This window comes from Oryx dammah, unplaced genomic scaffold (genome assembly GCF_014754425.2).
Source record: "Oryx dammah isolate SB20612 unplaced genomic scaffold, SCBI_Odam_1.1 HiC_scaffold_5, whole genome shotgun sequence".
Lineage (NCBI taxonomy): Eukaryota > Metazoa > Chordata > Mammalia > Artiodactyla > Bovidae > Oryx > Oryx dammah.
This window is the reverse complement of record NW_024070189.1, coordinates 42,255,115-42,282,823: the sequence shown is the minus strand read 5'-3', so window position 1 is coordinate 42,282,823 and position 27,709 is coordinate 42,255,115. Positions and strand designations below refer to the sequence as shown.

The following is a 27,709-nucleotide window of genomic DNA, read 5'->3' as shown; positions in this document are numbered from 1 at the left end:
TTGCTCAGAATCACACACTGGTCCGTGACTGCGGAGCTTATCCAGCTCTCTGATTCCAGGTCACCCCTCTCTCTGCAGCATCAGGTTGCTCAATATATGAAGAGTTAGTACATTAACTTCTGGAAACCTATATCCCCCTTGGAGTTTTCAAGTTCTGAATTCTCACATTGCTTGAACTTAAAAAGCTTACCTTTTAAGTTTTCAGTAGAAGAGTTAAGCACTGCCAGAAGCAATGGCAAAGACAAACAATTTTTGGTTAATATTTGTTTTCTAACAGACAGGGGAAAAAAAGAACTATGTCAACGTTAGAGTCAGTGTATTTCTTCTTCCCTGTTCCAATTAAAAAAACAGAACAAAAAATATTCTTTATTCATCAGGAAAAATTTTAATTTTAAGCCATTAATGGAGGGTGGGGGTCAGTGAATCAGTGGTTGCCTGGATGTGGCAATTCTCTCTTCCCTCAACACTAGGACAGGAGCCCTCACTCAGGGTTAGCTGGTTCCTCAGGGCTTGAGTGAGTCGTCCATCCATTTTAGCAGTTAACCTTGGCTGAGAGGGCCCTTGGCGCTAACCGTCAGTGTGTGGACAATGCCTGGGTGGTGGCCGCCCCACGCCCCGCTCCGCCTCTTGCGAAAACAACTTAGACCTCGACCTGAGCTGCAGTCAGCACAGCCTTGCCTCTTCACCATCTCCAGGCACAGGGCTGGGCCCACGAATAGCCAGTTTTAGAAGGAAAAAGAGATGAGAGAGTCCATAATCTTCCTTGTTTCTTTGTTCCAACTTGGGAAAATCCTATCCTACCTTGGGAAATTCAGCTCACACATGACTACCCCCTTCGCTTCTCTCTGCGCGTCCTTAAGCCAGGAATAGCCTCACGCTTCAGGAAAGTCTCAGCACACCGTTTGCCACTCTCTAATCACCCTTGCCATCCCCTGCCTGGTATTGCAGGTGTGTGTGCTGTGTCATTGTTCCCATCGGAACGTAAGACTTTGAAGGTGAAGAGGGTCTTTCCCATCTTCATTTTCCAAACAATTCATGGCGCAGTGGTTTCTCTGTATTTGAGACTGAATCCATAGTGGCTTTACTAAATTTTCAGGCAGATGCCATGTGGCAGCAAGGGTTTGAAAAGATGAGGATGACTACACAGTCTTTTTTCTAATAACAACTATCTGCTTACTGACATATTCTGTCAGAGATTCATCCTTTGTTTTATAGCTTTAGTTTATTCCAAGCAAAGAACATCTGAGTTGAGAGTTGACAAACTATGGCCTCTGGCTGCCTGTTCTCAAACGGCCAGTGAACTGAGAGAGTTTTTGGTGGTGGTGGTGATTTAGTTGCTCAGTCATGTCTGACACCTTGTGACCCCATGCGCCGTAGCCTGCCATGGAATTTTCCCGGCAAGGATATTGGAGTGGATTGCCACTTCCTTCTCCAAGGGATCTTCCCAACCCAAGAATCGATAGTTTTTAGTATTTTTAAAAGGGGGAGGGAGGAGAAGAATGATATTTTATGACATGGTAAGATTATATTGTTTAAAATTATATGAAATTCAATTGTCTTTGTCCATGAAGAAAGTTTTATCGGAATACAGCCATACCCATTTGTCTACGTATTGTCTATGGTTGCACAAAAACAGCAAATATGAGTAGTTAACATGGAGACAATATGTCCCTAAAGCTGAAAATATTTATTATCAGGACCTTTATAGAACAAGCACGCCAGTGTTTGTTCTGAGTCATTCTCAGAAATGTCTGCCACCATGTGGAAGAGGAATCGGGTGCCCTTTTTGATAAAAGGGAGATGGATTGAAGGTAGAGGATGCCTGGAAGAAAAAAAATCTGGATAAAGAAAAGGAAAAAGGGAGAGGCAGAGGTCTTCTTGGAGATGCTGGATCTCCTGGGTTGTGTGTCCGCAGGTGGTAAACATCTCTACAAAAAGCAGACCATCCTCCCGCAGAGCACCTGGATTCTCACAGCTGGTGGACCTGCTGGAGAGGTAGACCTAGTGTATTTCACACAAGCCTTTGCTCTCCACTAAGGGCTCTGCATGATTAATCTGGAGAAACTGGTGAACCAGAGAGGGTGAAATTAGGAGACTATCATCATTCCGGATCATCCTGTGTACCAGAGCTAACGACCATCTACAGCAAGAGCTAAAAGGCTCTGTGTTCTTATAGTCTTGGATTCAATAAATTTGGGTGTATATGTGTATATGAAATGTCTTTTGAGTATATCTGTCTATCTGTGTGTCTCTTTGGGGAAAATCCATTTTGGCTGAATGCCAATTAATTATCATATATGTGGGGATAACTAAACAACTAGGATTTTCAAGTAAAGATACATCAATTCGAATTTTATTTCCCAGGTGGCTCAGTGGTAAAGAATCAGCCTGCCAGGCAGGGGATGCAGGTTCTATCCCTGGGTTGGGAAGATCCTCTGAAGAGGGGAATGGCAACCCATTCCAGTATTCTTGCCTGGGAAATCCCATGTACAGAAGAGCCTGGCAGGTTATAGTCTATGGGATTGCAAAGAGTCAGACACAACTTAGTCACTAAACAGCAAAAAAAAAAAAAACACACAAAACAAAGATCAGTTCAGCCCTTGGAGATTTGGGATTACAGTTATTTAGAAATCTTTTGTCACCATCTATAAAATAAAAACCTGAATCTATTTTATAGTGCAGGGAACTTTATTCAATATCTTATAAGAACCTATATTGGGGGAAAAAAGAAATCTGCTATTTTCATGTGTTTCTCTTATTTTCTTATTACAGGGTAACGCCCTATACTTCAAATCTGCCAGAAATGTTACAGTGAACATCCTCAATGAACAGACTAAAGTACTAACTCAGCTGATAACAGGTAAGAAAAGAAAGAACTCAGCAGGGCCTGGTCCAGGCTAAGCACTCAGAAAGCATCGAATGGAAGGGTGAGTGAAGCACCATGTGACGGATCTAAGAAGGAACGTCTGCTCACACATTTTACAGCCTCAGAAAAGAGAACAAAGCATGTGTTCCATGATGCTACTCAAGGGTAGAGGCTCATTCTATACACACATTTAACTTATGCAAATCTGATGATACTCATTTAGAGGGTAGGGAGGAAGAATAAACAATTTTTCATGTAGCATGGCCCCTAAACACCAGCCAGCTGCTTCAACTGGTGCTCAGCCACAGGGAAGCTCTCTCCTCCAGTGCCGCAGGAAAAGCTGGCTGTGTTGGATTAATTGGGAGATAGCACAGCATATACAAAACCGTGCACATCATACTTTATGGATTGTAAAAGGGATTTGTAGTGATAGTTTGAATCCGTGCCATATTTGCCCTACATGCTGACTTTGAACCTAGCTCCATTGTGAGCTGCAGCTGTATTCCTCCCCCACCCCGAATATGTTTCTGTGGTTCCTTTTAATAGAACAGATCTGCTTCTAACAGCCATGGAAAGCACTCAGTGGGGTTTAAGCTGCATAGTCCTGAAATTTAAACAAGGATAAGTTATTCACAATAATGACTCTAATGATGAACATGGGTCTCATGGTCACATAATGTGTTGGCTGGTATTACTCACTCTGTAGGTTATGAACAGCAGCAAACAGGATCCTCTGTGTACCCCCACAGCGGATGGGAGAAAGGGACTATGTCTGAATGGCATTGTTAGACTTCCAGACAGAAGATGCCATTTGTTTGGCTTCAGGGCTGAGAGAGAGGTATACAGATGGACATTTTGAGAAGCCAGTTGCCTGAATGTCCTGGTAGATAACTGGGACTGAAACATCTGGAGCTCCGCTCATCAACATGCCACAGGGAGGCAGGTGCCTTTGTGCCCAGACTCTCACTGGGGCAGGGGTGGGGGAGTGTGCCTCACTCTGCCGCTGTGGGATGTGGGTGTCTGGAGGGACGCAGTCAGCCGGTGGGTAACTTGGACCAGCTCCCACTGGAGGAGCTGCTGTGGCAGAGCCCGAAATCCATAAACAACAAGCTCTCCAGCCAGCGCCCGGCTCAGTGGCCTGGCTTCTCTAACATCTGGCCTGCAGTCACCATGCTAAATAATTAAATAAACAGCTTCAGTAAGCAATGATTTAAGCAGTATGTGTGAAAATTGCCTCCAGGAGGGAAATAAATCCGACCTCCAGCTCCCAGATTCCTGCATTCAAAAGGAACTTATTTAGCCTGTTGATCATTTGCCATTTATTTGCAGTGGGAGATTTGGTTGACTTGAGAGATTTTGTTTTGATAAAGCTGGAATTGGATGCATGACTGTTAGGAAGAGTCAGTCTCTCTCTCCCTCTCCTTCCCCACCCCTCCCCCCATCCCCACTTTGTACTTCTCTTCCAGCTCCCCTCTTTTCTCCTCTCCACCCCTCTTCTCCCTCCCTATCTCTCCTTCTCCCTGGTCTCCCTCTGCCTCCCTCATTTCCTCCCTCCTCTTCCCTCTTTGTCTAATTCCTTCTTTCTTCCTCCTCCCCCCTCCCCTTTCTCTCTCTCCTTTTCCTCTCCCATTGTTCTCTCGCTTGTCCCTCTCTCCTCCCCTATCTTCTTTCTGTCTCCCCTGCTCAGACCCCAGAGCAGAGACCCCTGTTTACCTCTTAAGGTAAAGCACAAGATAATATCAAATGAGATGGGCCAAAAGCCAGCCTAGCGCCAGCTGGTAGCAGACTTTCAAGATGCCTTCTATAGTGGATAGTGCATATGTCTAAGTAGAATCTCCAAAACAGATAGCCCAGCACAGACTCCCTAAGGTTTTTCTTCAGGGTTCTCCTTTTACATTGATACACGTGGTGGAAAGCACAGAGCAGTTCCAGGAGAAAATACCTCCTAAGGCCTGTTACACTTTGTGGTGCGCTTACCTGACAGCAAACGCTATCTGCTGCCCGAGCAGCCAGGTTTACTAAGACAGTCCTGAGGATTCAAGAGATGACCTCAATCAAATCCCTTATGATTATACAGTGGGAGTGAGAAATAGATTTAAGAGCCTAGATCTGATAGATAGAGTGCCTGATAAACTATGGAATGAGGTTCATAACATTGTGCAGGAGACAGGGATCAAGACCATCCCCATGGAAAAGAAATGCAAAAAAGCAAAATGGCTGTCTGGGGAGGCCTTACAAATAGCTGTGAAAAGAAGAGAGGCGAAAAGCAAAGGAGAAAAGGAAAGATATAAGCATCTGAATGCAGAGTTCCAAAGAATAGCAAGAAGAGATAAGAAAGCCTTCTTCAGCGATCAATGCAAAGAAATAGAGGAAAACAACAGAATGCGAATGACGAGATCTCTTCGAGAAAATTAGAGATACCAAGGGAACATTTCATGCAAAGATGGGCTCAGTAAAGGACAGAAATGGTCTGGACCTAACAGAAGCAGAAGATATTAAGAAGAGGTGGCAAGAATACACGGAAGAACTGTACAAAAAAGATCTTCATGACCCAGATAATCATGATGATGTGATCACTAATCTAGAGCTAGATATCTTGGAATGTGAAGTCAAGTGGGCCTTAGAAAGCATCATTACAAACAAAGCTAGTGGAGGTGATGGAATTCCAGTTGAGCTGTTTCAAATCCTGAAAGATGATGCTGTGAAAGCGCTGCACTCAATATGCCAGCAAGTTTGGAAAACTCAGCAGTGGCCACAGGCCTGGAAAAGGTCAGTTTTCATTCCAATTCCAAAGAAAGGCAATGCCAAAGAATGTTCAAACTACCGCACAATTGCACTCATCTCACATGCTAGTAAAGTAATGCTCCAAATTCTCCAAGCCAGACTTCAGCAGTACGTGAACGGTGAACTCCCTGATGTGCAAGCTGGTTTTAGAAAAGGCAGAGGAACCAGAGATCAAATTGCCAACATGCACTGGATCATGGAAAAAGCAAGAGAGTTCCAGAAAAACATCTATTTCTGCTTTCTTGACTATGCCAAAGCCTTTGACTGTGTGGATCACAATAAACTGTGGAAAATTCTGAAAGAGATGGAAATACCAGACCACCTAACCTGCCTCTTGAGAAATCTATGTGCAGGTCAGGAAGCAACAGTTAGAACTGGTCATGGAACAACAGACTGGTTCCAAATAGGAAAAGGAGTACGTCAAGGCTGTATATTGTCACCCTACTTATTTAACTTATATGCAGAGTACATCATGAGTACATCCAGCTGGACTGGAAGAAACACAAGCTGGAATCAAGATTGCTGGGAGAAATATCAATAACCTCAGATATGTAGATGACACCACACTTATGGCAGAAAGTGAAGAGGAGCTAAAAAGTCTCTTGATGAAAGTGAAAGAGGAGAGTGAAAAAGTTGGCTTACAGCTCAACATTCAGAAAACGAAGATCATGGCATCCAGTCCCATCACTTCCTGGGAAACAGTAGAAACAGTGTCAGACTTTATTTTTTGGGGCTCCAAAATCACTGCAGATGGTGACTGCAGCCATGAAATTAAAAGACACTCCTTGGAAGAAAAGTTATGACCAACCTAGATAGTATATTCAAAAGCAGAGACATTACTTTGCCGACTAAGGTCCATCTAGTCAAGGCTATGGTTTTTCCTGTGGTCATGTATGGATGTGAGAGTTGAACTGTGAAGAAGGCTGAGCACCAAAGAATTGATGCTTTTGAACTGTGGTGTTGGAGAAGACTCTTGAGGGTCCCTTGGACTGCAAGGAGATCCAACCAGTCCATTCTGAAGGAGATCAACCCTGGTATTTCTTTGGAAGGAGTTATGCTAAAGCCGAAACTCCAGTACTTTGGCCACCTCATGCAAAGAGTTGACTCATTGGAAAAGCCTCTGATGCTGGGAGGGATTGGGGGCAGGAGGAGAAGGGGACGACCGAGGATGAGATGGCTGGATGGCATCACCGACTCGATGGACGTGAGTCTGAGTGAACTCCAGGAGATGGTGATGGACAGGGAGGCCTGGCGTGCTGCGATTCATGGGGTCGCAAAGAGTCGGACACGACTGAGCGACTGAACTGAACTGAACTGAACTGACTGTCTCAAAAGCCCAGAAGAAACTCTAGTGTTGGCAATTCAGATGATCTTTTCACAAGAAACAATGTTCTAAACGAAGGTTAGATTCCCAGGCGAAATCACAAACACATATTTGACTCATGCCTCTGCTACTTTAGTACTGCCTTGGTAGTAGGTGCAAAGGGGGAACCCTCTGACCTGCAGAGAGGAAAGTTGCAGAAGTCTGACACAGTATCTGTCCAGAGTGGGAAAAGGCCCCAGAATGAAGGGAATGAGGAAAGAAATGAAACTTCAAGGCCCCAGGTCCTTCCAGCTTCCAGATGGCACTGGCAGGACTGGGACACGGCTGGTGCACCCTGATGGAGGAGGTGAACTGAGGAGGTGCTTCACACGTAGACCACTGTCAGCAGAAAGGGATTAACTGAAAATGAGTTTCAGGTTACAAATTATGATCTTTTCCATCCCGGAGAGGAACAGTGAGTTTGCCAGGAGACCTCCTGAGCGGTCTCCAGCTCCATTTACTTTTCTCTGTAGAATTTTTTTTTTTTTTTTTTAAAGATTTCACCAACATTCACAGAGGTTTGGCAGCCCCAGGTGAAATCAACAACAGAACAAACCATCTGCACTATGGAGCCAGTGGTCTCTCTTTGGGGTTTTGGCTAGAACGCCAACTACTGAGCTTTATATACCCAAATGATTCTGGCCCTGGGGATGAAGTCCATTTTGAATTCTGAGAAGGCCTGAAAAACAAAATAACTTGTCTTCTGTTCTCTGTTAGCTGTCATCTCTTCAGTACACACACTTGCATCTGACACACCGTTAACAGGTTCAGAGAAGACTCAGCTTAGACACAGGCCAGTGTCCTTGACTCCTTGGGAGTATGTCTCGTGGTCTTGCCCAAGTCCTTGAAAGCACAGTCCAGGCGTTTGTGTTCCCAAGTCATGTTCCCAGTGTAGTGAGAACATTACATTAGCAAAATGGTTGTGGTCATGATCCCAGTGGTGATGATCACAAGAGCAGCCCCCCTACATTTCACACTCTTTTCCACCTACAGAGTTCTTTGTATAAACACAGTATAATTCAGTGATTTTAACCTTTCTTTGAGATGGATAGAAGCGATGGTAGTAGCACCATATCTGAATGAATCCAGATTGGGCAAATTGCACTCACCCCATGCCCATGCTGAGATCATTCATTCATTCGTTCATTATCACTAGACTTCCTTATCTACAGTCTTCACCCTAAAAAGAAATAGTAACATCCTCAAAGCATTTCCAAGTAGTACAGGTTTTACTGAAGGTTTTGCTGTGACCGAGCAGATAACTGCATCTTGGCCATCCTTAAGCAGCCTAATCCCAAACCCTCATTGTAGACGTCTGTCCTTACAAGTCTCTCTCATCCTTGACTCTAGCTTCCTAATACCTCGCATCCTCAAGAGCTCCTCTTCTCATCGCCCCAGCCTCCTTTCCCTTTCCAGACAAGTCAACATGCATTTTCTGCCATGGAACAATTCTGAGACTGCACTTCCAGATACAGATCTACCCTTAGCTCACTTGGTGACCTTGAGGGAGCCCTTGGCTTTGCTGTCACTTGCTTCCCAGCTGGCACTAGTGGTAAAGAACCCGCCTGCCAGTGCAGGAGACACAGGAGGTGCAGGTCCAATCCCTGGGTTGGGACGATCCCCTGGAGGAGGGTTTGGCAACAGACTCCTGTGTTCTTGCCTGGAGAATCCCATGGACAGAGGACCCTGGTGGGTTAACAGTCCTTAGGGTCACAAAAGAGTCAGACACAACTGAAATGACTTAGCACACACATTCTCACATCCAGCACGATGGCAGTCAGAGAAGACAATGTCTTAGTCCCATGCCATTTGGAAATGTGTGCCCTGTCTGCTGTTTCAATCCCCCACCCATTAAAGAGCTTCTCCAATGTCCTTTGTTTTGTCAGAGGTCCAGCTGAATTGACATAATGATGTGAAAGAGGGAAGTTCACTCAGAGACGGTCACCCTTCATTTATTTCAGTGTATTGAGAACGTTACATTAGCAAAATGGTTGTGGTCATGATCCCAATGGTGATGATCACAAGAGCAGCCCCCCTACATTTCACAGCTCTTTTCCACCTACAGAGTTCTTTGTATAAACACAGTATAATTCAGTCATTTTAACCTTTCTTTGAGATGGATAGAAGCGATGGTAGTAGCACAATTTCAAAGATAAAGAAAATGAGGTTCAGAAAGATCAAATGATTTTCCCAAAGTCATATTACCAGAAAATGAGAAAGTTGGGACATAATTTTTACCTTCTGATGGTCTTCTGATAGTGTGATATTCTTGCCAAAGGGTAGAGTGGCAGACACCAGACATCCAGGGGCTGACCTGGCTCTATCAGCCAAGCTTTGGTGTTCTGTGTGAACAGAATTTCACAGAACATCAACATCAGACAAGGCCACTTGGTGGCCATGAAAGATAGGGACAAAACAAAAAGCAAACACAACTGTGATCATGTCTGAGCATAGATTAAAAATAGAAACGTTTTTCCAAACCACAAGAATGACCAAACTATCCTCTATCCCTCTCTAATATGAGTGACTGCTGTTTATCTATCACAGTTTTAGCATGGTTCTAGTCCTCCCTCCTCTAGATAAGATTTACTAAAATGCTAATCATAAATTTACTGTCAGTTCCTGACAGTATCTAATCCAGAACAAAACCTTACTTCCTAAAGCCCTTCCCTCACATAACCTATCATAAAGGGCCAGATCCTATAAGTTCTTCTTGATGAGAAACTCCACAGTTCCCCATGGTATGTGTTCTCTCTTTTGGCCATGAGCTAAAAATCCAATTTGTTCAACTCCAAGTGTATTCCTAGTGATCTTTACATGGAAGGCATTGAAGGCCCTTTCATTACTACTTTTTACTAATAAGTGACACGTCTTGAAAAATGACTAGGAAAAAAAATGCTATGCAGTTGGTCCTCCACATCCAGGAGTTCTGCTTTCTTGTATTCACCAACTACAACTAGAAATATTTGGGAGAAAAAAATTCCAGAAAGACCCAAAAAGCAAAACTTGAATATACCCCAATGCTGGCAACTGTTTACATAGCATTGATATTTTATTTGCAGCTATTTACACAGCATACATTATATTAGGCATCCTAAATAATTCAATAATTTAAAGCATGCAGGAAAATATGTATAGGTTATATGTAAATATCATACTGTTTTATATAAGGGACTTGAGAGTATCCATGGATTTCGATATCCAGTGGTATCCTAGACCCAGCCCCCACAGATACTAAGGGAGAACTGTCTCAGAATCTCCTGGGCAGTTTTGCAGAAAATATAAGCTTTCTGGACGCTACCCTCAAATTTCTTTCTATATGAATTTCAGACCAAAAGATAAATTCCTTTTTGATCTCAGGTAGGATCACTGAGGATGATTATACCCCTAGGTTATCCTGATGCATTTCGGTGGTCGAAGTTTTTGGAACCTTCTGAACTTCTGGTATTTAGGTAGCTCCATTTCTTTAAGAATTCTAACACACTAACCTGTTCTAATTTTTCTGTAGTACCTAAGGAGAAGGCAATGGCACCCCCTCCAGTACTCTTGCCTGGAAAATCCCATGGATGGAGGAGCCTGGTAGGCTGCAGTCCATGGCGTTGCTGAGTTGGACATGACTGAGCAACTTCACTCTCACTTTTCCTTTCATGCATTGGAGAAGGAAATGGCAAGCCACTCCAGTGTTCTCGCCTGGAGAATCCCAGGGATGGGGGAGCCTGGTGGGCTGCCGTCTATGGGGTTGCACAGAGTCAGACACAACTGAAGTGACTTAGCAGCAGCAGCAGCAGTAGCTAAAACTCTCTGTGGTTTTCTGTTTGATTTATTAATACATGTTTTAATGTATATTGGCAGGTAAGTGCTGAGGGATCAGGGACTTTGTCTTCCTTTCACCACTACTATAGCCCCAGCTTCAAGCATAGCATCTGTTGTTATAGATAAGCCCTCTAAAAGTTATTTTTTATTGAGTGAAATTCCAGCATGAAAGATTCAATAGCTTTCAAGACAATTACAATATATTATATCCTCTTCTGCTAGAAGATGAGTTATATACTTGTCTGGTGTCAAAAACAGCCAGTGGGTCAAGGGTAAAGAATGAGACAGATTTCAGCTGAATTTAAAGATGCCCTTTTATGAAAGCAGAGAGCACTCACCACCTCTTGAAGAATTGGCATGTCTTTGGCCAGTTCCAGCAGTTGAGGCTGGCCAAAAAAATGCCAGCCCTTCAAGAGGTGGTGAGTGTTCTGTGCTTTCATAAAGACAAGCCAAAATCTACAATATTTGACAGTATTTTGGTGGTTAGCTGAGGGAAAGCTCATTCAAGCATTAGTTTGGAGGAAGGAGCTGATGGTTTTTAAAATCAGCCAGAGAGCGTATGATTAAAAGTAATTGACAAGACATGGCTAGAGTCACGAGGCTGGTTGTCACGGCTGACTTCTGAAAACCAATCCACTTACATTAAAGTCCAATACAATCTTGTCAGATGTGTATGTTCTATGAAAAGCTCTTTGAAATTGAATGTAGTGGGACTAATGTATTCTTTCTCTTCCCCTTCTAGGGCCAAAAGCCGTCGAAGCTTATGGCAAAAAGTTTGAGGTAAAGACGGTTTCTGGAAAATTGCTCTTCTCTGCAGATAACAATGAAGTGGTAGTAGGAGCCGAGAGATTACGAGTTTTAGGTAAGGAAGCTTCAGTCATTGAACTGGTTTGATGCTACTGTGTATATTTTAGAGGCACAGTGAGATGGTGTCTAGAAGAGTGATTTAGGCCAATTACTTATCAAGGTAATTTTACTGTCATAAAACAGGGAAGAGGAATCTCCCAGCTCTCACCTTGAAAATTTCTCGAATCATGAGTCTTCACGGCATGTCTGCCGACACCAAACTTCCAGTGGGGATGTGTGCTCATATCAAGAAGTGCACTAATCCTCACAGATTGACAGTCCTACAAGAAGCAGTCAAGACTTGTATACATTGTTGTCATGATCACCAAACCAGGTTATAAATTAAGAATCACCTCAGAAACTTCTGAAACATTGAGGTTCATAGAGCCAACTGTGAACTACTAAATTAGAAGTCATGGTGGAAAGACCCAAGAATTTATTTGTAAAAACATTTGCGGGAATTTCTTTTTTGGGTCCACTGTTGAAATCGTTGAATTTGACTGTGCACTGAAACAGTCTAGCAGGGTGGGTTAAGAGTTCCGGTCTTAAACCTGGCTCTTCATTCCTGCCCTGTCACCTACTAACTGTGTGACTTTAGGCAAATTAACAACATCACTGCGCCAGTTTCTTTTCCTTCTCAATCGAGCTAAGAACATCTGCCTTCTCAAGTTCTCCCTAGGGTTCAATCGGATCATGTTTGATCATATTATACACGCTTACCACAGTGCCAAACACAAAATGGTGTTCATTCAGTGGTAGCTGTAGGTACTGCTGTTAATACTCATGCTGCTATTAATACTAATCCTGCTTTTCCTTCTCTTGCTCCCTAAGAGTTACTGAAACATACCAGTTAAACGTTTAGACTCTGGAATTAACCCATCATTTTAATCCTATCTCTATCCTTTACTAGCTGTGTGAACCTAAAGCAAGTTATCTAACGTCTCTGTCCCTGTTTTGCTCACCTATAAAGTGGGGGTAATAGAAGTATCTGCCTTCTGAGATTGGAAGGATTGAATGAAATAATCTATGTAAATTTGTTAGTAAGGTGGCTAAAAAAATAGGAAGTGATCACTAAGTACTAGCTGTTATTATCTTAAATTATTATGTTATTTTTGCTTGAGCTTGTTGTTTGTTGTCTGCATTATTAGCTATTGGAAGAAGTTGCATCTTTTCTCTGTTAGCGCTGTGTTCTCCTGGTCGTCACCTCCACCCTCAGTCCATCAGTTTGGTCGGTCTGTCTATCTCTCTGGTATAATATACATTCATAGCTAACTTTCTTGCTGGATGACTCTTAAGTTTCCATCCCCAGACCCAGCATCTTCCCTGAGTTCTAGGTCTTTTTCAACTAGATATTCTACCAGGCTCTCAAACTGAGATCTTGAATACCTAGTATAATAGCACACACACACAAGCACACAAAAACACACACCCCCTCACACCTCTACTCTCTCACTTGTATTTACCCCCTTACTTCGCCATCACTCTAACTGATCCCATTTTGCTTCCCACCGTCGGTTTCAAAACTTTAGCATCGTTCCAACCAGCCTCAGGCTCAGCAGAGTCAGCAGGTGGCCATGGGCATATCCTGACAGAGCTCAGTGTCATGGGAGGGCCAGGTACAGAGGCAGTGAGCCAGGGGTGGTCTAATCACTTATCAGGTGCTCACTGGAATGTAATCTGGAACAACTGCTTTCGTCTTTCAGGGCTTTGCTTCTCTCCTGTCTGTAAAATGAGAATTGTCTAGAGCAGAAGTTTCAAGCAGTTTTGTTTTTTTTTTTTTTTTTAGTTTGGCAACAGAGACTTAAAAATAAAATTTCATACCAAACCCCAATCAATAAAATATGTAAAAGAAGAGCGCTGCTCTGGGTTGTGGATGGGGCTTTTAAGGTTTAAAGGTTAAGTTGTGTAGCATCATTGTTCCCCACCCCCTTGCTGTTGGGAGGCCTCTTAGAACTTATGTATAAAGGCCTTTAAGTAGATAGTCTTTAAAAAAGAGTAAAGTCTACTGACTACTTGCTGTGATCCAAGTGCCACACTTTGTGTGCGTGATTACCTTTAGACCTCACCAGCACCTTTTGGGGCAGGCAGTCTTCTTATCACCCTCATTTTACAGAGGATGGAGCTGAACTGTCGGAAGGGGTGAGCCATAGGATTCACATACAGGTATTTGAATGCAGACTGCTTCTCATTAAAGCAGTATATTTTGCTGCCTTGTCAAATTGGTCCCTTGTTTAGATGAGTGAACTAAGGTGAAGAAACTTACCAAGATCAAGTACCTGTAAGTGGTGTGACTGTTGTTCAAATTCTTGCCTATGAACACTATCCTCAATGCACATGGCTACACATAAATATAGCTCTAGGATCTTTGCCAACTCTTAAACGATAATTTTTTTCTATTATTCATAAAAATAGCACTTTCTATGTTGGTTCTAAGTTTTTGTGGGAAAAAAAAACAAACACAGAAACTGTAGGTTATCTTCTTATTCAAGAGTATTTTGCTATTTCAGCTCTAAAGTATTTACCCAGGGAAAAAAGTGCTGGCATCTCATGCCACAATCAATTTGTAAAAATGGTGTTTGGCACTTCACGTTAGTCTCTGAACCTTCATGAGTCACCCCATTGCTTTAAAACCTGACTTTGCAAAGATACTTTAGATGTCCAAACACTGTGGTTTCATCTTTGTATATGAAATTCAATGATGGTATTACTTAAGAACTCCCCTCCTCCATCGTGACATAAACTAAGGGTTGGAGATAATTGTAGTATTTGGTTGCTTGAAGGCAGGTGAATAATTTTGCTGCTGTTGTTTCTTATGCTGGTGATATTTCACTTGCTCAATGATTTAGGATAAATCTCTCTCTCTCCATCATCAGAAGCATTTGTTTTTTTTGTGTGTGTGTAAAAATCTCAAAAGGAAGCATCATAATAAATACCACTGCTGCTACCAGTGCTAAAAAGATGAGGAAATGACCACCCCACAAGTCTCACATCCTACTCAGTGAAATGAGCCTAGTGTGTTGCAGAAATGAGCTTCCTGTCATCTGGGATCCAACCATATGGTGTGGAACGAGAAGTTTAGGCAATTTCATTTTCAGCTTAATGAGAAGTTTGTCTTTTTGAGTCATCAGACTGCACAAGCTCTTGGGAGATTGGAGTCTGGATGCATATTTCATAGTAGAATCTAACATACCCGGGTTGTGAATCTTCACTCGGATATTCAGGAACTGAGTGACCCTATCCCAGTTTATTTTTCTCTTTAAGCTTTAGTTTCTACATGTGTAAAGCAAAGAGAGAGGAACACAATAAATAACGGAAGAAGTAAGAATGGATGAATATAGTAAGAAACTTATGTAAATAAATCAGTTATTTTAGTTGAATAGTTGAGTAAGAATAAGCAGTAGAAGATAATAATACTAAGAAAATAATGTCTCTTAGATACAGTAGCTTAACCAGGGGCTTAGGACAATTGCTTATGTTCTTCTATGGATAACCACACCCACCTATTCAGTTTTCAGGACGATGACCACCTTGGGCACTCTCCAAAAACCCTGAATAGTCTGGCTAAAGGACTAGTAACCATACCTCATATAGAACAGTCAGGTATTTTACCCTAGAGTCTTTTACCCTGAAAAAGATGTGGAGGAATTGTGGAGGCAGACAATAGTTGCTGATCTTTCATAATGTGCATTTTTCCTGGGTAAAGAAGTCAGGCAAGAGCAGTTTAGTTGAGTAGCTGAAAGAACAGGTTTAATCCTGATTTCTGTCATTTGCTGGCCAGTGCCTTGAGATATATTACTTCATCTTTCTAGGCTTCCTTCTTCTCTGTGACATGGTGTCATTTGAGTCATGAGCCCTGACTCTCACAGGAGTTGTGAGAACTAGATGGTACAGTATGTGTACTGAGGATCAGCACAGTATTTGGTCCTCAGTATGCTGACTGTTATAGTGTTGGCGATGGGTTTTATTGGTCCACTTGAGCATCAGGGAACCCAACAAGTCCTAAACTTTTACATAGCTCTTTTAGGTTCTCAGAAAAAGGTACAGAAGAAATTGGCTTAGGACTTGTAGGAGTGTTCAGGTATCAGATAAGTTTGGACTGGTAGATTTTCTAGACCCAGCTAGGGTCAGAAAAGAAAACACCTTTTCAACATAGGAACTACTTATGAGAGGAATTGAAGGCCTGAGTTGATTTCCCAAAACTGTAGGGTCTTCTCTTTCATTCAAAGACAGTGATTCTAAGAGCATGGCCTTAGAATTAGGAGCGTTGACTCTGATCTACTTGTTTGACACATAAATTATCAAGCTCTACCCTAGACCTATTGAATCAGAAACTCAAGTGTAGGGCAAGTCCTAGGTGATTCTGATACAGGCTAAAGAACCACTGACCCAAGATAATCACAACTAAATAATTTTGCCACCACTTGGCTAGTAGCTCTCCATTGAGTTCACGCTCAGCTTTTTCCACTTTGCTCCCAAAATAAATATAACTAACACAGATTGAGGGCTTATTCTGTGCAAGATGCCAATCACTTGCACTGAGTGCAAGCATTTGATCCACATCACAACCTTAGAGCAACCTGGCTCATCAACTTGATTTATAGAGGGACAAACTGTGGCCCAGAGTGATGTGAAGTACACCCAAAGTTGCACAAAGAGAAACTGGCAGAGGCAGGATCTGAGTGCAGGCATTCTTACCCACAGTGCTCAGTGACCTCTGTCACATGTGTCTGTCACGTGTGTCTGTCACGTGTGTCTGTCACGTGTGTGCATGCTAAGTCGCTTCAGTCATGTCCGAGTCTTTGTGATCCCATGGACTGTCTCCTGCCAGGCTCCTCTGTTTGTGGGATTCTCCAGGCAAGAATGCTGAAGTGGATTGCCATGCCCTCCTCCAGGGGAACTTCCTGACCCAGGGACTGAACCCTTGTCTTGGGCGTCTTCTGCATCGGCAGATGGGTTCTTTACCACTAGCGCCACCAGGGAAACCCTGACCTCCATCACGGAAGCCTCAGCTTCCCTAAATTCCATGACATGGAGCATCGCACCGACAGGGAAGGAGCACTGGGCAACAATTCTCCAGCTCTTCCCCTCCTTTCTGGCTTCAAGAGACACTGCTTTTCCCACAGTTCTCCCACATCTGTAACTGCTCCTCTGCTTCCTATACTAACTCTTCTTTCACCTACTCAGTGACGTGGATTTACTCCTGGCATCACAAGCAGACTTCCCTCCGGGTCACTTCTTAGTTTTCTCTTTTCACATTTCTATGGAAAATCCTGTACTTACTTACAGTTTCAGTAATTGCCCTTTTCAGGTGACCCTCAAATCTGTATTTGCCTTGAACTGTCTTCTCATTTCTAGTTCCAAATTTTAAGAGTCTGGACTTTTCTGTACCAAAGTATCCCATCACTTTCACTTCATCACCTGCAGCCGAGCTTACCCGTTGCCCTATCATCCCCCGCACCTCTCTAGTGCCTGCCTCCCTGATTCTCCACATGGGTCTCATCCCCCTAGGCTGCAAAGTCTTACTTTCCTTTAGGTACCACATGCTGTCTTTTTTCACCTGGGCTTCAATGCCTTTGTCAACCTTAGATTTTCCATATTACAAAGGTATCTTTTTTAGATCTTACACAAGAGAATTTAAGCTTATAGCCAAGTCTGCTCTTTTAATTACCAAACAGGTGTCAAATTAGCATGGATGACGAGGCATGGTACAGTTTAACTTTAATTACAGAACAAAGATAAGAAATACCAGTTAGGAATGGTCTTTAAAAAGCATCAAATGTAGACATCATAAAAGCCAGCACATCTTAGAGGCATCTTCATGGAGACACCAGAGAAAACATAATTTTGATCTTCATTAATGACCAATTTCATTGAACAATGAATTGGACATTATAGCCTTCATAAATAAAGCACAATTATAAAGTGTTATTCTAATTGTTAATTAGCTCTATTTATACTCTAGATTAGTTTTTTAAATATGTCCTCTAGATGCCACTTGATGCTAATTATCCGAGTTACAGTATTATCAGTTGAAAAAGTTTTAATTAAATCTAAAGCCATTTAAATTAGCATAAGATTTATATAAATTTAAACGTGGTCTGATGCTTTTTTTTTTCTTTTTTAAGACCACATCAGATCATGCATTTAGCCATTTGAATTAGTTTTTGATGAGATTCTGTACTGCAGCCTGGCAATTGACAATTATAATGAAAAGAAGAGAGTGTTCTTAGTAGTATTTACTCATTAAATATATGTGTTTGTATCATATATATGAGATATTGCCACATCACTGTTATGGTAGTCATGGAGATACAGGGATGACTGTCACTGTTCCTGCTCATTCAGGGAACTGTCTTATCAGGATGATGAAGCACACATGCAAATATCGGAGACCCCAAGCAGAAAACAAGCTTCTAAGAAGGACAGAAGCAAAGTGACTCTAGAATTATAGCAGCTAGATTGAAAAGGGTGGCATCCCAGAGAGAATTTAGAGAGCTTCTTAAATGAAGAGCATGTTTGAACTAGATCTTGAGAATGAATTGAGGTGGGGGGAGTGCATACAGAGATTGCTTTCTTTGCAAATGGAATAGCATTTCTTTACAAATGTCAGGACTCATTTGGTTGTAAATTCTAGGACTCTAACTCAAAGGCAGTGGTGGGGAGATTATTGCCTTGTGTGGTAGAAAAGTTCAGTGGTAGCCGGCTGCAGGCTAGATTCATTAGCTCAAATAATGTAGCCAACCTTCAGTCTCCCTTTTTCTCTTACCATCTCTCAGCTCTGTTTTCCAGTCTTGTATTGTGTCTACCTCTGCTGGTAGGCAGAAGGAGTGCTTACCTTCCTAACATAAATCCAACAAAGTCCTCGTTTTTATGCTGACTGGACTGACTGGAACCGTATGACCATCCTTGAACGTGCCATCTTGACTTCGGTGATGAAATCTGCTGTATAGCACAGCCTGGCTCGTATCCCGCTGTTGGAGCTTGATTGGAAATGCCTGAGAGTGAGACAGAGCATGGTCCATCTTCAAAAGGAAAATTGAGGTGCTGTTACCAGGAGGAGGACTGGGTACTAGGCAAAGAAAAATAGCAAATATTCATTATAATTTTATTATAATAATCAAAGACATGATCATGGAAAATCACGACTGTTGGGCATGCAGTAGTGGAACCGAGGCGTTATGAACGGTGTCAGGGGAAGATGCTCTGTGAGTTCTCTCCCCCTTGACTGCTCAGGCCTAGATAGCCTGGCTTCCTCACTTTATCACCAAGCATGTTTTCACCACCCAGCATCTGTACTTTCTCTTCCCTCTGAATGGAATTATCTTTTCTAGTCTGTGTATAAAGGAGTTCCTTCTTTATGTCTTAAATAACATTTCATCAAAGAGGTCTCCTTTGACTGCCTTAAAAAAAATAGCATGTTCCTGCTATTGAAGTCTATACCAGGAGTTGATAGAATATGGCCTGTGGGTCAAATCAGGCCACAACCACTGCTTGGTTTTGTAAATAATGTTGTACTGGAACCCAGCCAGGTTCATTTGTATTTTCTGTGATTGCTTTCACCCTCCAACAGCAGAGTTGAGTAGTTGAGACAGATCATCCTCCCCACTATTTTGCACTTTACAGGAAGTGTTTTTCGATTCCTGGTCTGTACATTTACCTGCTTTATTCCTCTTCATGGCAAGTATCACAACATGGCATAGTGTGTTTTATATATATGTGTGTGTATGTGTGTGTTTATTTTTTTCATCCTGTCTAGCTCATCAAAATGTAAACTTCATGATACCAGGAACTTTTATTTTTCAGAGTCTAGAATAGTGTCTGTGCTTAATACGTGCTTGGTAATATTTGTTACATGAAAGGACTGTAATTTTTGAATGTTGGAATGTTAGATAACCAATCTGGATAGTACAGAGAAACAGAGGCAGTGAGACCTTGCATCTAAATTAAGAGATTATTATAATACCTGTGTTGATGATTCATAAAGTCCTAAATGAGGAGAGAAAGAGAGAACAAATGGGAAGGATCATCTTGAAGGAGAATGAACCTGGCAATGAACTAGATGTGGAAAGTCAAAGGGAGGGAAGGTGCGATGTTCCTAGTGTTGTACACCGTGTCAACCTGACAGCTGTGGCATTGTTAAGAGAAATGTACAGGAGTAGCAGCAATTTAGGATAGATGATGAATAGTCAAAGCTGTGGTTTTTCCAGTAGTCATGTATGGATGTGAGAGTTGGACTATAAAGAAGGCTGAAGAACTGATGCTTTTGAACTGTGGTGCTGGAGAAGACTCTTGACAGTCCCTTGGACTGCAAAGAGATCCAACCAGTCCATCCTAAAGGAGATCAGTCCTGGGTGTTCACTGGAAGGACTGATGTTGAAGCTGAAGTTCCAGTACTTTGGCCACCTGATGCAAAGAGCTGACTCATTTGAAAAGACCCTGATGCTGGGAAAGATTGAAGGCAGGAGGAGAAGGGGATGACAGAGGATGAGATGGTTGGATGGCATCACCAACTCAGTGGACATGAGTTTGAGTAAACTCCAGGAGTTGGTGACAGACAGGGAGGCCTACTGGGCTGCAGTCCATGGGGTCGCAAAGAGTCAGACACAACTGAGCAACTGAACTGAGCTGAGCATGCACTGGCACTTGTTGCTCAAGCACCTCTTGGAGGGAGAGGTCAAGTGTCTGGTGGGGGATGCCAGCCAAAACAAAAGCCACAAGAGATGCTTTTCTGAAGAGTTTAGCAGAAGAGTAAGAGAACCATTTGTAGAGATTGAACAGGTGGACTCCAGAGAAGAGATGGTCAAAGAGGGCATCTGGGAGCAAGAATTTAGAGAAGCCTATCAAATAGACCGAATCAAACCCCCCATCTTTCTCTGGTGGAGGCTTAAGACTGGAGACAGGACTGCCTTTCTGGAGGCACCTTCAGAATTTGAGAGCCTCCTCCTGTGTTCTTATGCTTTTCTTAATCCACTCTGCTTTTTCCCTTGAAAAGGAACTTAAAGGCTTTAGAATGTGGCATAACTGGGTTCTGCCATAGCTACCAGCTACCTGAAGTTGGCTGTGTTACTCAAATCATTTAGGCTGTGTTTGTGGGTGCTAAATAAACAGCCTCTCCCCTTTTCCTTTTCCTGTGTCTCTATCTTTTTTTCTTCTTTCTCTTCTTTATGAACTATCCCATCAGTGAGTAGAAGGGAACGTGAGAAAGTCTGCAGGATTATATATGAAAAAGTGGACACACTTTCTCTTCTGTGGTGGTAAAAACTGAACAGTTCTCTGATCCTTGGGAGAGGAGGTTTACCAACCTAATAGTAACATTCGGGCCTGCTCTTTGTTACCCTCAGCAGAGGTCATCTACTGGAGATTCAACTCTTTACAGAGAACTGCCGATTGCAGAGTTCTGGCACCTCATTCCAAGGTGGTTTATTATTTAGAGGCATACAGAAATAATACATTAGATCATAAAGATAACATTCTCCCATAAATAATGTAGTGAGAAAGTCACATATAAAAGAGTCTCAGATGAACAGCCCCAACCTTAAGAATCCAGAGATACTTAATGAGAAAAGGCACCATTTTACAATAGAGAGATAATAATGAGCTTTCAGAGGTTTCACTGGAAAGGCTCCTGGGAGTACAATTCTTATAATTCTCCAAAAAATGAAAAAGAACAAGTCTGAAAGCCTGGGTAATTCCACTGCCTGGTTTCATATGTTCATCAACCCATGCACACAGGCATCTTAAACTGGGATGGGTCAGCTTCCCCCCACACTTAGGGGTTGATAACTGTTGCAGGAGGAAAACCTGTTTGCATAGCCCCACACGCTTTTCCCCTGGGCAGGAGGGAGATGTGATTTCATATCAGCAGGGTGGATTAGTCATTCTGTGTAAACATCCTGAACTGGCCCACAGACATTGCTCTAGCCACCCCCCACACTTGCTGAGCCATGTCTTCTGCATCTGGATGGAGAGATGGAGGGAGGAGGGAATAAAGGCAGTTGGGGACATGTGTCAGCTTTCTAGTTTGCTTAAACAGTTGATGAAGCTCTGTCTTTGGCTGCTTGTAAGAGAACCAATTCCAGCACTTACTGAGAGAGGGCCATGTGTGTTTTTTTGTTTGTGGAACCGAGACAAATTTAATTTCTCTATCAAGCTACAGCTAATGGGCTTTCAGACATCTGTCGGTTTGTTTTCATCTTCAAAGTTGTCTTCTTGCCAGTTAATGCCCAAAAGAGAGTGTTTTCAGACCAGGAGACAAACTATTCAAGAGCTTCTACCAGGCTATCTTCAATGACAAGAGTTTTACCAAAGAGTGTAGCTAATGAGTCTCCATTCTCATTAGTTCTGTTGATTGTTGGAGAATATTCTTATGCCACCAGAAGTCACCTGAGTTGAATTCTCTTTTTCCTTTCTTCCCAGCAGAGGCCAAGGGGAATGTTTGTATTCCATGGTGACAGTAGGAATTTAATGAAATGACAATGTGAATAAGAAACTCTCAGTGTGCAGAATAGGAAAGGAAATTAACTTGATTCTCCTTTATTGGAGGGACTTGAGTTTAATTCTACTTATTTGAGTGGGAAAAAAAGGGACGCTAAGAATACATTTTATGCTTTTCCTCCCACCTTGCTCTAAGCTTTTGCCATGAACTACTTTTTGAATCTTAACTCCTTGGACACCCCGTCTTCCCCAGGAACAGCAGGCAAGGTGGTGAGTGTGAACCTGAACAAAAGAAATGAGGGGAGATAGAAGAGAAAATATCCAGTGCCCTTCAGGACACAGAATAGAAAAGCAAATGCCAAAGGTTCTTCTTTTAGGGACAGTAGTGTTGGAAAGCAGGATGGTTATCTGAGTGTGGGCTTTGGAGACAGACTGCCTGGACTCCGCTCCTGGCTCTCCCAGTACAACCTTGAGTAAGCTCCTCAATCTTTGAAAACCTCACATTCTCATCTTATAGTGAGGATGATAAGAGTACCTACATGATACATGGAAAGTCCTTGACATGGTGCAAAGCACAGCATAAGGTGCCCCATGTATTGATGCTGGTTCCTCCTACAAATTCCTACAGAGAAGCATGTGTACAACTGACACCAATCGAAGTCCATTCAGGGATGAGGAACACAACGTGAAGGTCCCTTGATCACAGTCAGTTATAGTCTAGCAGGGGTACCAAAGCAGCACACACCCATATTAAATAGCAGTGAAAAAAACTTTTTTTAAGTTAAAAAAGGAAGGCAGCCCTTGGTTGCAGTTTGTTCTGGACTCAGGGGTTAGGAGAAGCCTGTGAAGGTGACCTGCCGAACATCCTAGACAAGAGGTTGTGATGGCTGGGGCAAAGGTAGTCTTTGCAGATGCGGGTGGGTGAGCAACAGCTGCCTAAATGGCAGGGTCAGCAGAAGCAGAAGCCCAGCTCTCAGGTAGAGCATGTGGGATGAGCTACCATTGTTTTTTTTCCGCGCCCCCCCCCCCCAGCAAATAAGCATATTTGAATTTATCACTGGGGAAGAGCTTGTCATTATCAGCATAGTGTAAATAGGAATTGCTTATTTCTCCAAAATCCTGAATTAAGATGATGTCTCAGGGCTCTGCTAGAGCTTCCCAGGGATTTTCTCCTTTTGGCAGTGTCCTGGGCAGGATGTGGCTGCAATGTTCACAGAAATATTTGAGAGGATTTTCATGCTGTAAGCCAAAGAGAGAAGTCAAGTCTAGTTGGACACTTAGAAGTTATTTATGATACAGAAACTTTCATGGGTCGCAAAAAAAAAGAAAGTGACTTCAATAGGAAGGTTCTTGGCATTATTCAAACCATAGTGTAAACAGTTCTCTCTACAAAACTTACAAAACTACAAAAAAGAAATTCAATCGTATTCAGCCAGTATTAGTTGAGTGCTGACTCTGGTCAACTGCTGTGCTGACCACAAGGACACCCATGCCCCGTGCCTTTCTACAATGCACAGCCAAGCAAGAAAGACAGATGTTTTAAACATCTACATGAGAAGAAGGATGTGTCATCATGGGAGTAGTATATGATGGCTAGAAACATAAAATTAGGAGGTTTTAACCTAATTTTGCAAGTAAGGGAAGCCTTCCTGAAGGAAATGGTGATTAAGTTGAGACTGGCAGGACAAATAGGAGTTAATCAAGAAAAACGGACTTGGAGGAGCTAAGCGTGGACTGGCACCTACTCAATCCTGAGGAAGCATGACCTTTCAGGAAAAGTTTCAGGAGTCTAACCCAACCAGAGGGTAGAGGTCAAGGAGCGGGGTGCCCAGACAGGACAAAAGACAAGCTATCCATGTAATGATTAGCATTTATTAAATGCTAATTCTGTGCCAAGTACTCTTCAAATCTCTTCACGTGTTAATTCTTCCAAAGGCCTTCTGTGATAGGTTTTTTTATACTTATTTTACATATGAACAAACTGACAAATAGAAAGATAGTTTCCCCAATGTTACATCACAGGTTAAATGGCAGATGTAAGATACAAACACAGATAATCAGACTCTAGGGCGCATGTTTATTTTTCTTATAATACCTTTGTTGAGATATAGTTCACATTGTCTTACAATTAACCCATTTGAAGTGTGTAGTTCATTATTTCAGTATGAAGAGCCTATACTTTTAATATATGCCACATATATGTAGCTACAAATATACATGCCTATATTATTTATGTTTCATTTGTATTCATGGTATATATATTCATTATATATGTCATATATATGTGTGTATATAAGTATATACTTAAGGAGATGTACATGTGTATAAACCTATCATAAAACCATAGTATTATAGTGGGCACTGTGTGTTGTATTAAGGTACGGACTTAATAGTGGAGAGACACTGAAGAACTTCAAATTGGGGAGTGACAAGATCTGATTTGTGATTTACAGGGTGCTGTGAGGACAATCAGCAGTAGCAGGTGGGTTGGACAGATCCAGTAATCAGAGGACCAGATGTACCTATGAGGTCTATGCTTCATGGTTTAATTCAAAGACATTCCAAAAAGAAAGTCATGATCTTGTTCTATAAGACTTGTGCTCACAGCTCCCATTGCTCTTTTTTCACTCTCAGCCCAAAGGAAACAGGCTTTCCATATGAGAAAGGGCAGGATTATGTCAATTGGAAAAAGCACAAGCATGGCCAAAATGAGGTCTGGACACAGTGCATTTCTTCCTGCTGAATTGCTTGATGGGAACCTATCAGAGGTCAGAGCACATTTCAGATACTTGTATCCTGGGCTTGTAGAAGAGATTGCACTTAAGCAAACAAAGGAGAGGGCTGATATGAAATCAATATGCAAGGTGCCTATGAGCTATGGAAGAAGGCAATGTGCTTTTCTCCTTTGGCTGTTAAATATGTCTCAGCTGCCAAGGAAAATGAGTTTTCCTCTCGACTTCCTATCTGTCACACTGATTGGTTATTGGGGAGTGTTCAGGCTCTAGTGCTTCAACTGTATGTTTAATGAGAGCATCCTTGCATGAACAAGCTCCCCTGGACTAATTCTTCCTCCCAGGACTCTGAAAATATGTGTCTCCTTAGCAAACTCTGATCAAACGATTTCTAGTGGAGCAATGTAAAGTGCCAGGGAATTGTTTTTATAATGCTTGGTCTCTGCTGCCTTTGTGAACTTAGGCTAGAGTATGAGATGTGAGAAATGCACCAGAAAAACATGTACCCTAAAAGTACCCAGAGAACTGGGGTCAAGTGTGAGTAGTCAGGGAATGTCTATGCTACCACGAATCACAGATGGGCTAATGCACAAGACTTCGTGGAATCCTAGAACTGAATGTAAAGTCACCCTTTGCATAGTACTGTTGAGTTAGATCTGAATATTTGTTGTCATCTTATTTGATTCTCAGAACTATACTAAAAGGTATCCAAGACAGGGAGAAAAGAGAAAGGAACTTTCCAAATCTCCATCTTAGAGATTAAGAGACTGAAGCCCTTGGAGGTAAAAAGAGATTGCCCGAGGTTCCTCAGCTAATGTGTGTTTCTGCCCAGATATCATACCTTGATTTGGGCAAGGCATGTCACCCACGCCTCACAGTAACTAGGATCAGACCCTGCTATGAGTATGATCCTCCCCCAGGCACGCCTGGGGATGATGCACAAAGTACTGAGACATGGGCTATGATCTCTGAGCACTTGCCTGATATTTATGTTGAATGGTCATTTGAAGGCAAGCATCTCCCTTTTTCTGCCGTGGAACCTTTTGTCAGGCTAATGAAGATCACTTCTCAGAATTGTATTTTATCCCATTATACAAAATTACCAAACAAAACCAATGTTAGACAGTCATCAATATATAAAAAACAATTTTGTGATGTAGTAACATGTCTTTCTTTGTTACAAACACCTTGAAAGATGTTGTTATAGGCCTCATGATTATCCTCATTTCAAAGTAGTGATGAGCATGAATGATATTTTTGAGAGGTACACAACAACTTTATTCTGACCTGAAATAATCTGTGATTTCTACTGATGACACAGCCCCATGGAGATAATTACTGCAGATCATTTTCTACATTCTAATCAAAGGACATCCTAGATTTAATTTAAGGATTAAGGAAAATAATGATGTGAAATCTGCTCCTTCAAAGCTCTCTGATGTCCTGAGTTCTAACCATGAATCCCAGGTGTCTATAGGCCCCAGGCGAGGTCCCTTACTCTGATATAAGTGTTTTTGTTGTTCTTTAGTAACTAAGTTTTTGCGAACCCATGGACTGCAGCACACCAGGCTTCCCTGTCTCTCACCATCTCCCAGAGTTCACCCAAGTACATGTCCATTGAATCGGGGATGCCATCCAACCATCTCATCCTCTGCTGCCCTTTTCTCCTTTTGCCTTCAATCTTTCCCAGCATCAGTTTTTTCCAGTGAGTCAGCTCTTCACATCAGGTGACCAAAGTATTGGAGCTTCAGCTTCAGCATCAGTCCTTCCAATGAGTATTCAGGGTTGAGTTCCCTTAGGATTGACCGGTTTGATCTTCCAGAGTCCAAGGGACTCTCAAGAGTCTTCTCCAGCACCACAAGTCAAAAGCATCAATTCATCGGCGTTCAGCCTTCTTTATGGTTCAACTTTCACATCCACACGTGACTACTGGAAAAATCATAACTTTGACTATACAGACCTTTGTCATCAAAGTGATGTCTCTGATTTTTAATACGCTTCTAGGTTTGTCATAGCCTTCCTTCCAAGAGGCAAGTGTCTTCTAATTTCATGGCCGCAGTCACCATCTGCAGTGATTTTGGAGCCCAAGAGGAAACTCTGTCACAGCTTCTACTTTTCCCCCTTCAATTCACCATGAAGTCATGGGACCAGATGCCATGATCTTACATTTTTTTTTAAATTTATTTATTTATTTTTAATTTTAACTTTACAATTCTGTATTGGTTTTGGCATAGATTGACATGAATCCACCACAGGTGTACATGCGTTCCCAAACATGAGCCCCCCTCCCACCCCCCTCCCCACAACATCTCTCTGGGTCATCCCCGCGCGTCAACCCCAAGCGTGTCATATCCTGCATCAGACATAGACTGGCATTTCGATTCTTACATGATATTATACATGTTTCAATGCCATTCTCCCAAATCATCACACCCTCTCCCTCTCCCTCTGAGTCCAAAAGTCCGCTATACACATCTGTGTCTTTTTTGCTGTCCTGCACACAGGGTCATCATTGCCATCTTCCTAAATTCCATATATATGTGTTAGTATACTGTACTGGTGTTTTTCTTTCTGGCTCACTTCACTCTGTATAATCAGCTCCAGTTTCATCCATCTCAGCAGAACTGATTCAAATGTATTCTTTTTAATGGCTGAGTAATATTCCATTGTGTATATGTACCACAGCTTTCTTATCCATTCATCTACTGATGGACATCTAGGTTGTTTCCATGTCCTGGCTATTATAAACAGTGCTGCAATGAACATTGGGGTACATGTGTCTCTTTCAATTCTGGTTTCCTCTGTGTGTATGCCCAACAGTGGGATTGCTGGGTCATAAGGCAGTTCTATTTGCAATTTTTTAAGGAATCT

The 27,709-nt window shown here is 42.2% G+C and overlaps 1 protein-coding gene across 2 annotated transcripts in view; it reads left to right on the top strand.

Annotated features, from left to right (window-relative positions):
* Positions 1–27,709, top strand: part of SGCD (sarcoglycan delta) — a 607,252-nt gene that overhangs the window by 434,877 nt on the left and 144,666 nt on the right. For both annotated transcript variants that reach the window (XM_040241450.1, XM_040241449.1), the window contains exons 4-5: positions 2,773–2,860; positions 11,569–11,688. In XM_040241450.1, coding sequence (XP_040097384.1) covers positions 2,773–2,860; positions 11,569–11,688 — 208 coding nt within the window. The remainder of the gene's footprint in view (positions 1–2,772; positions 2,861–11,568; positions 11,689–27,709) is intronic.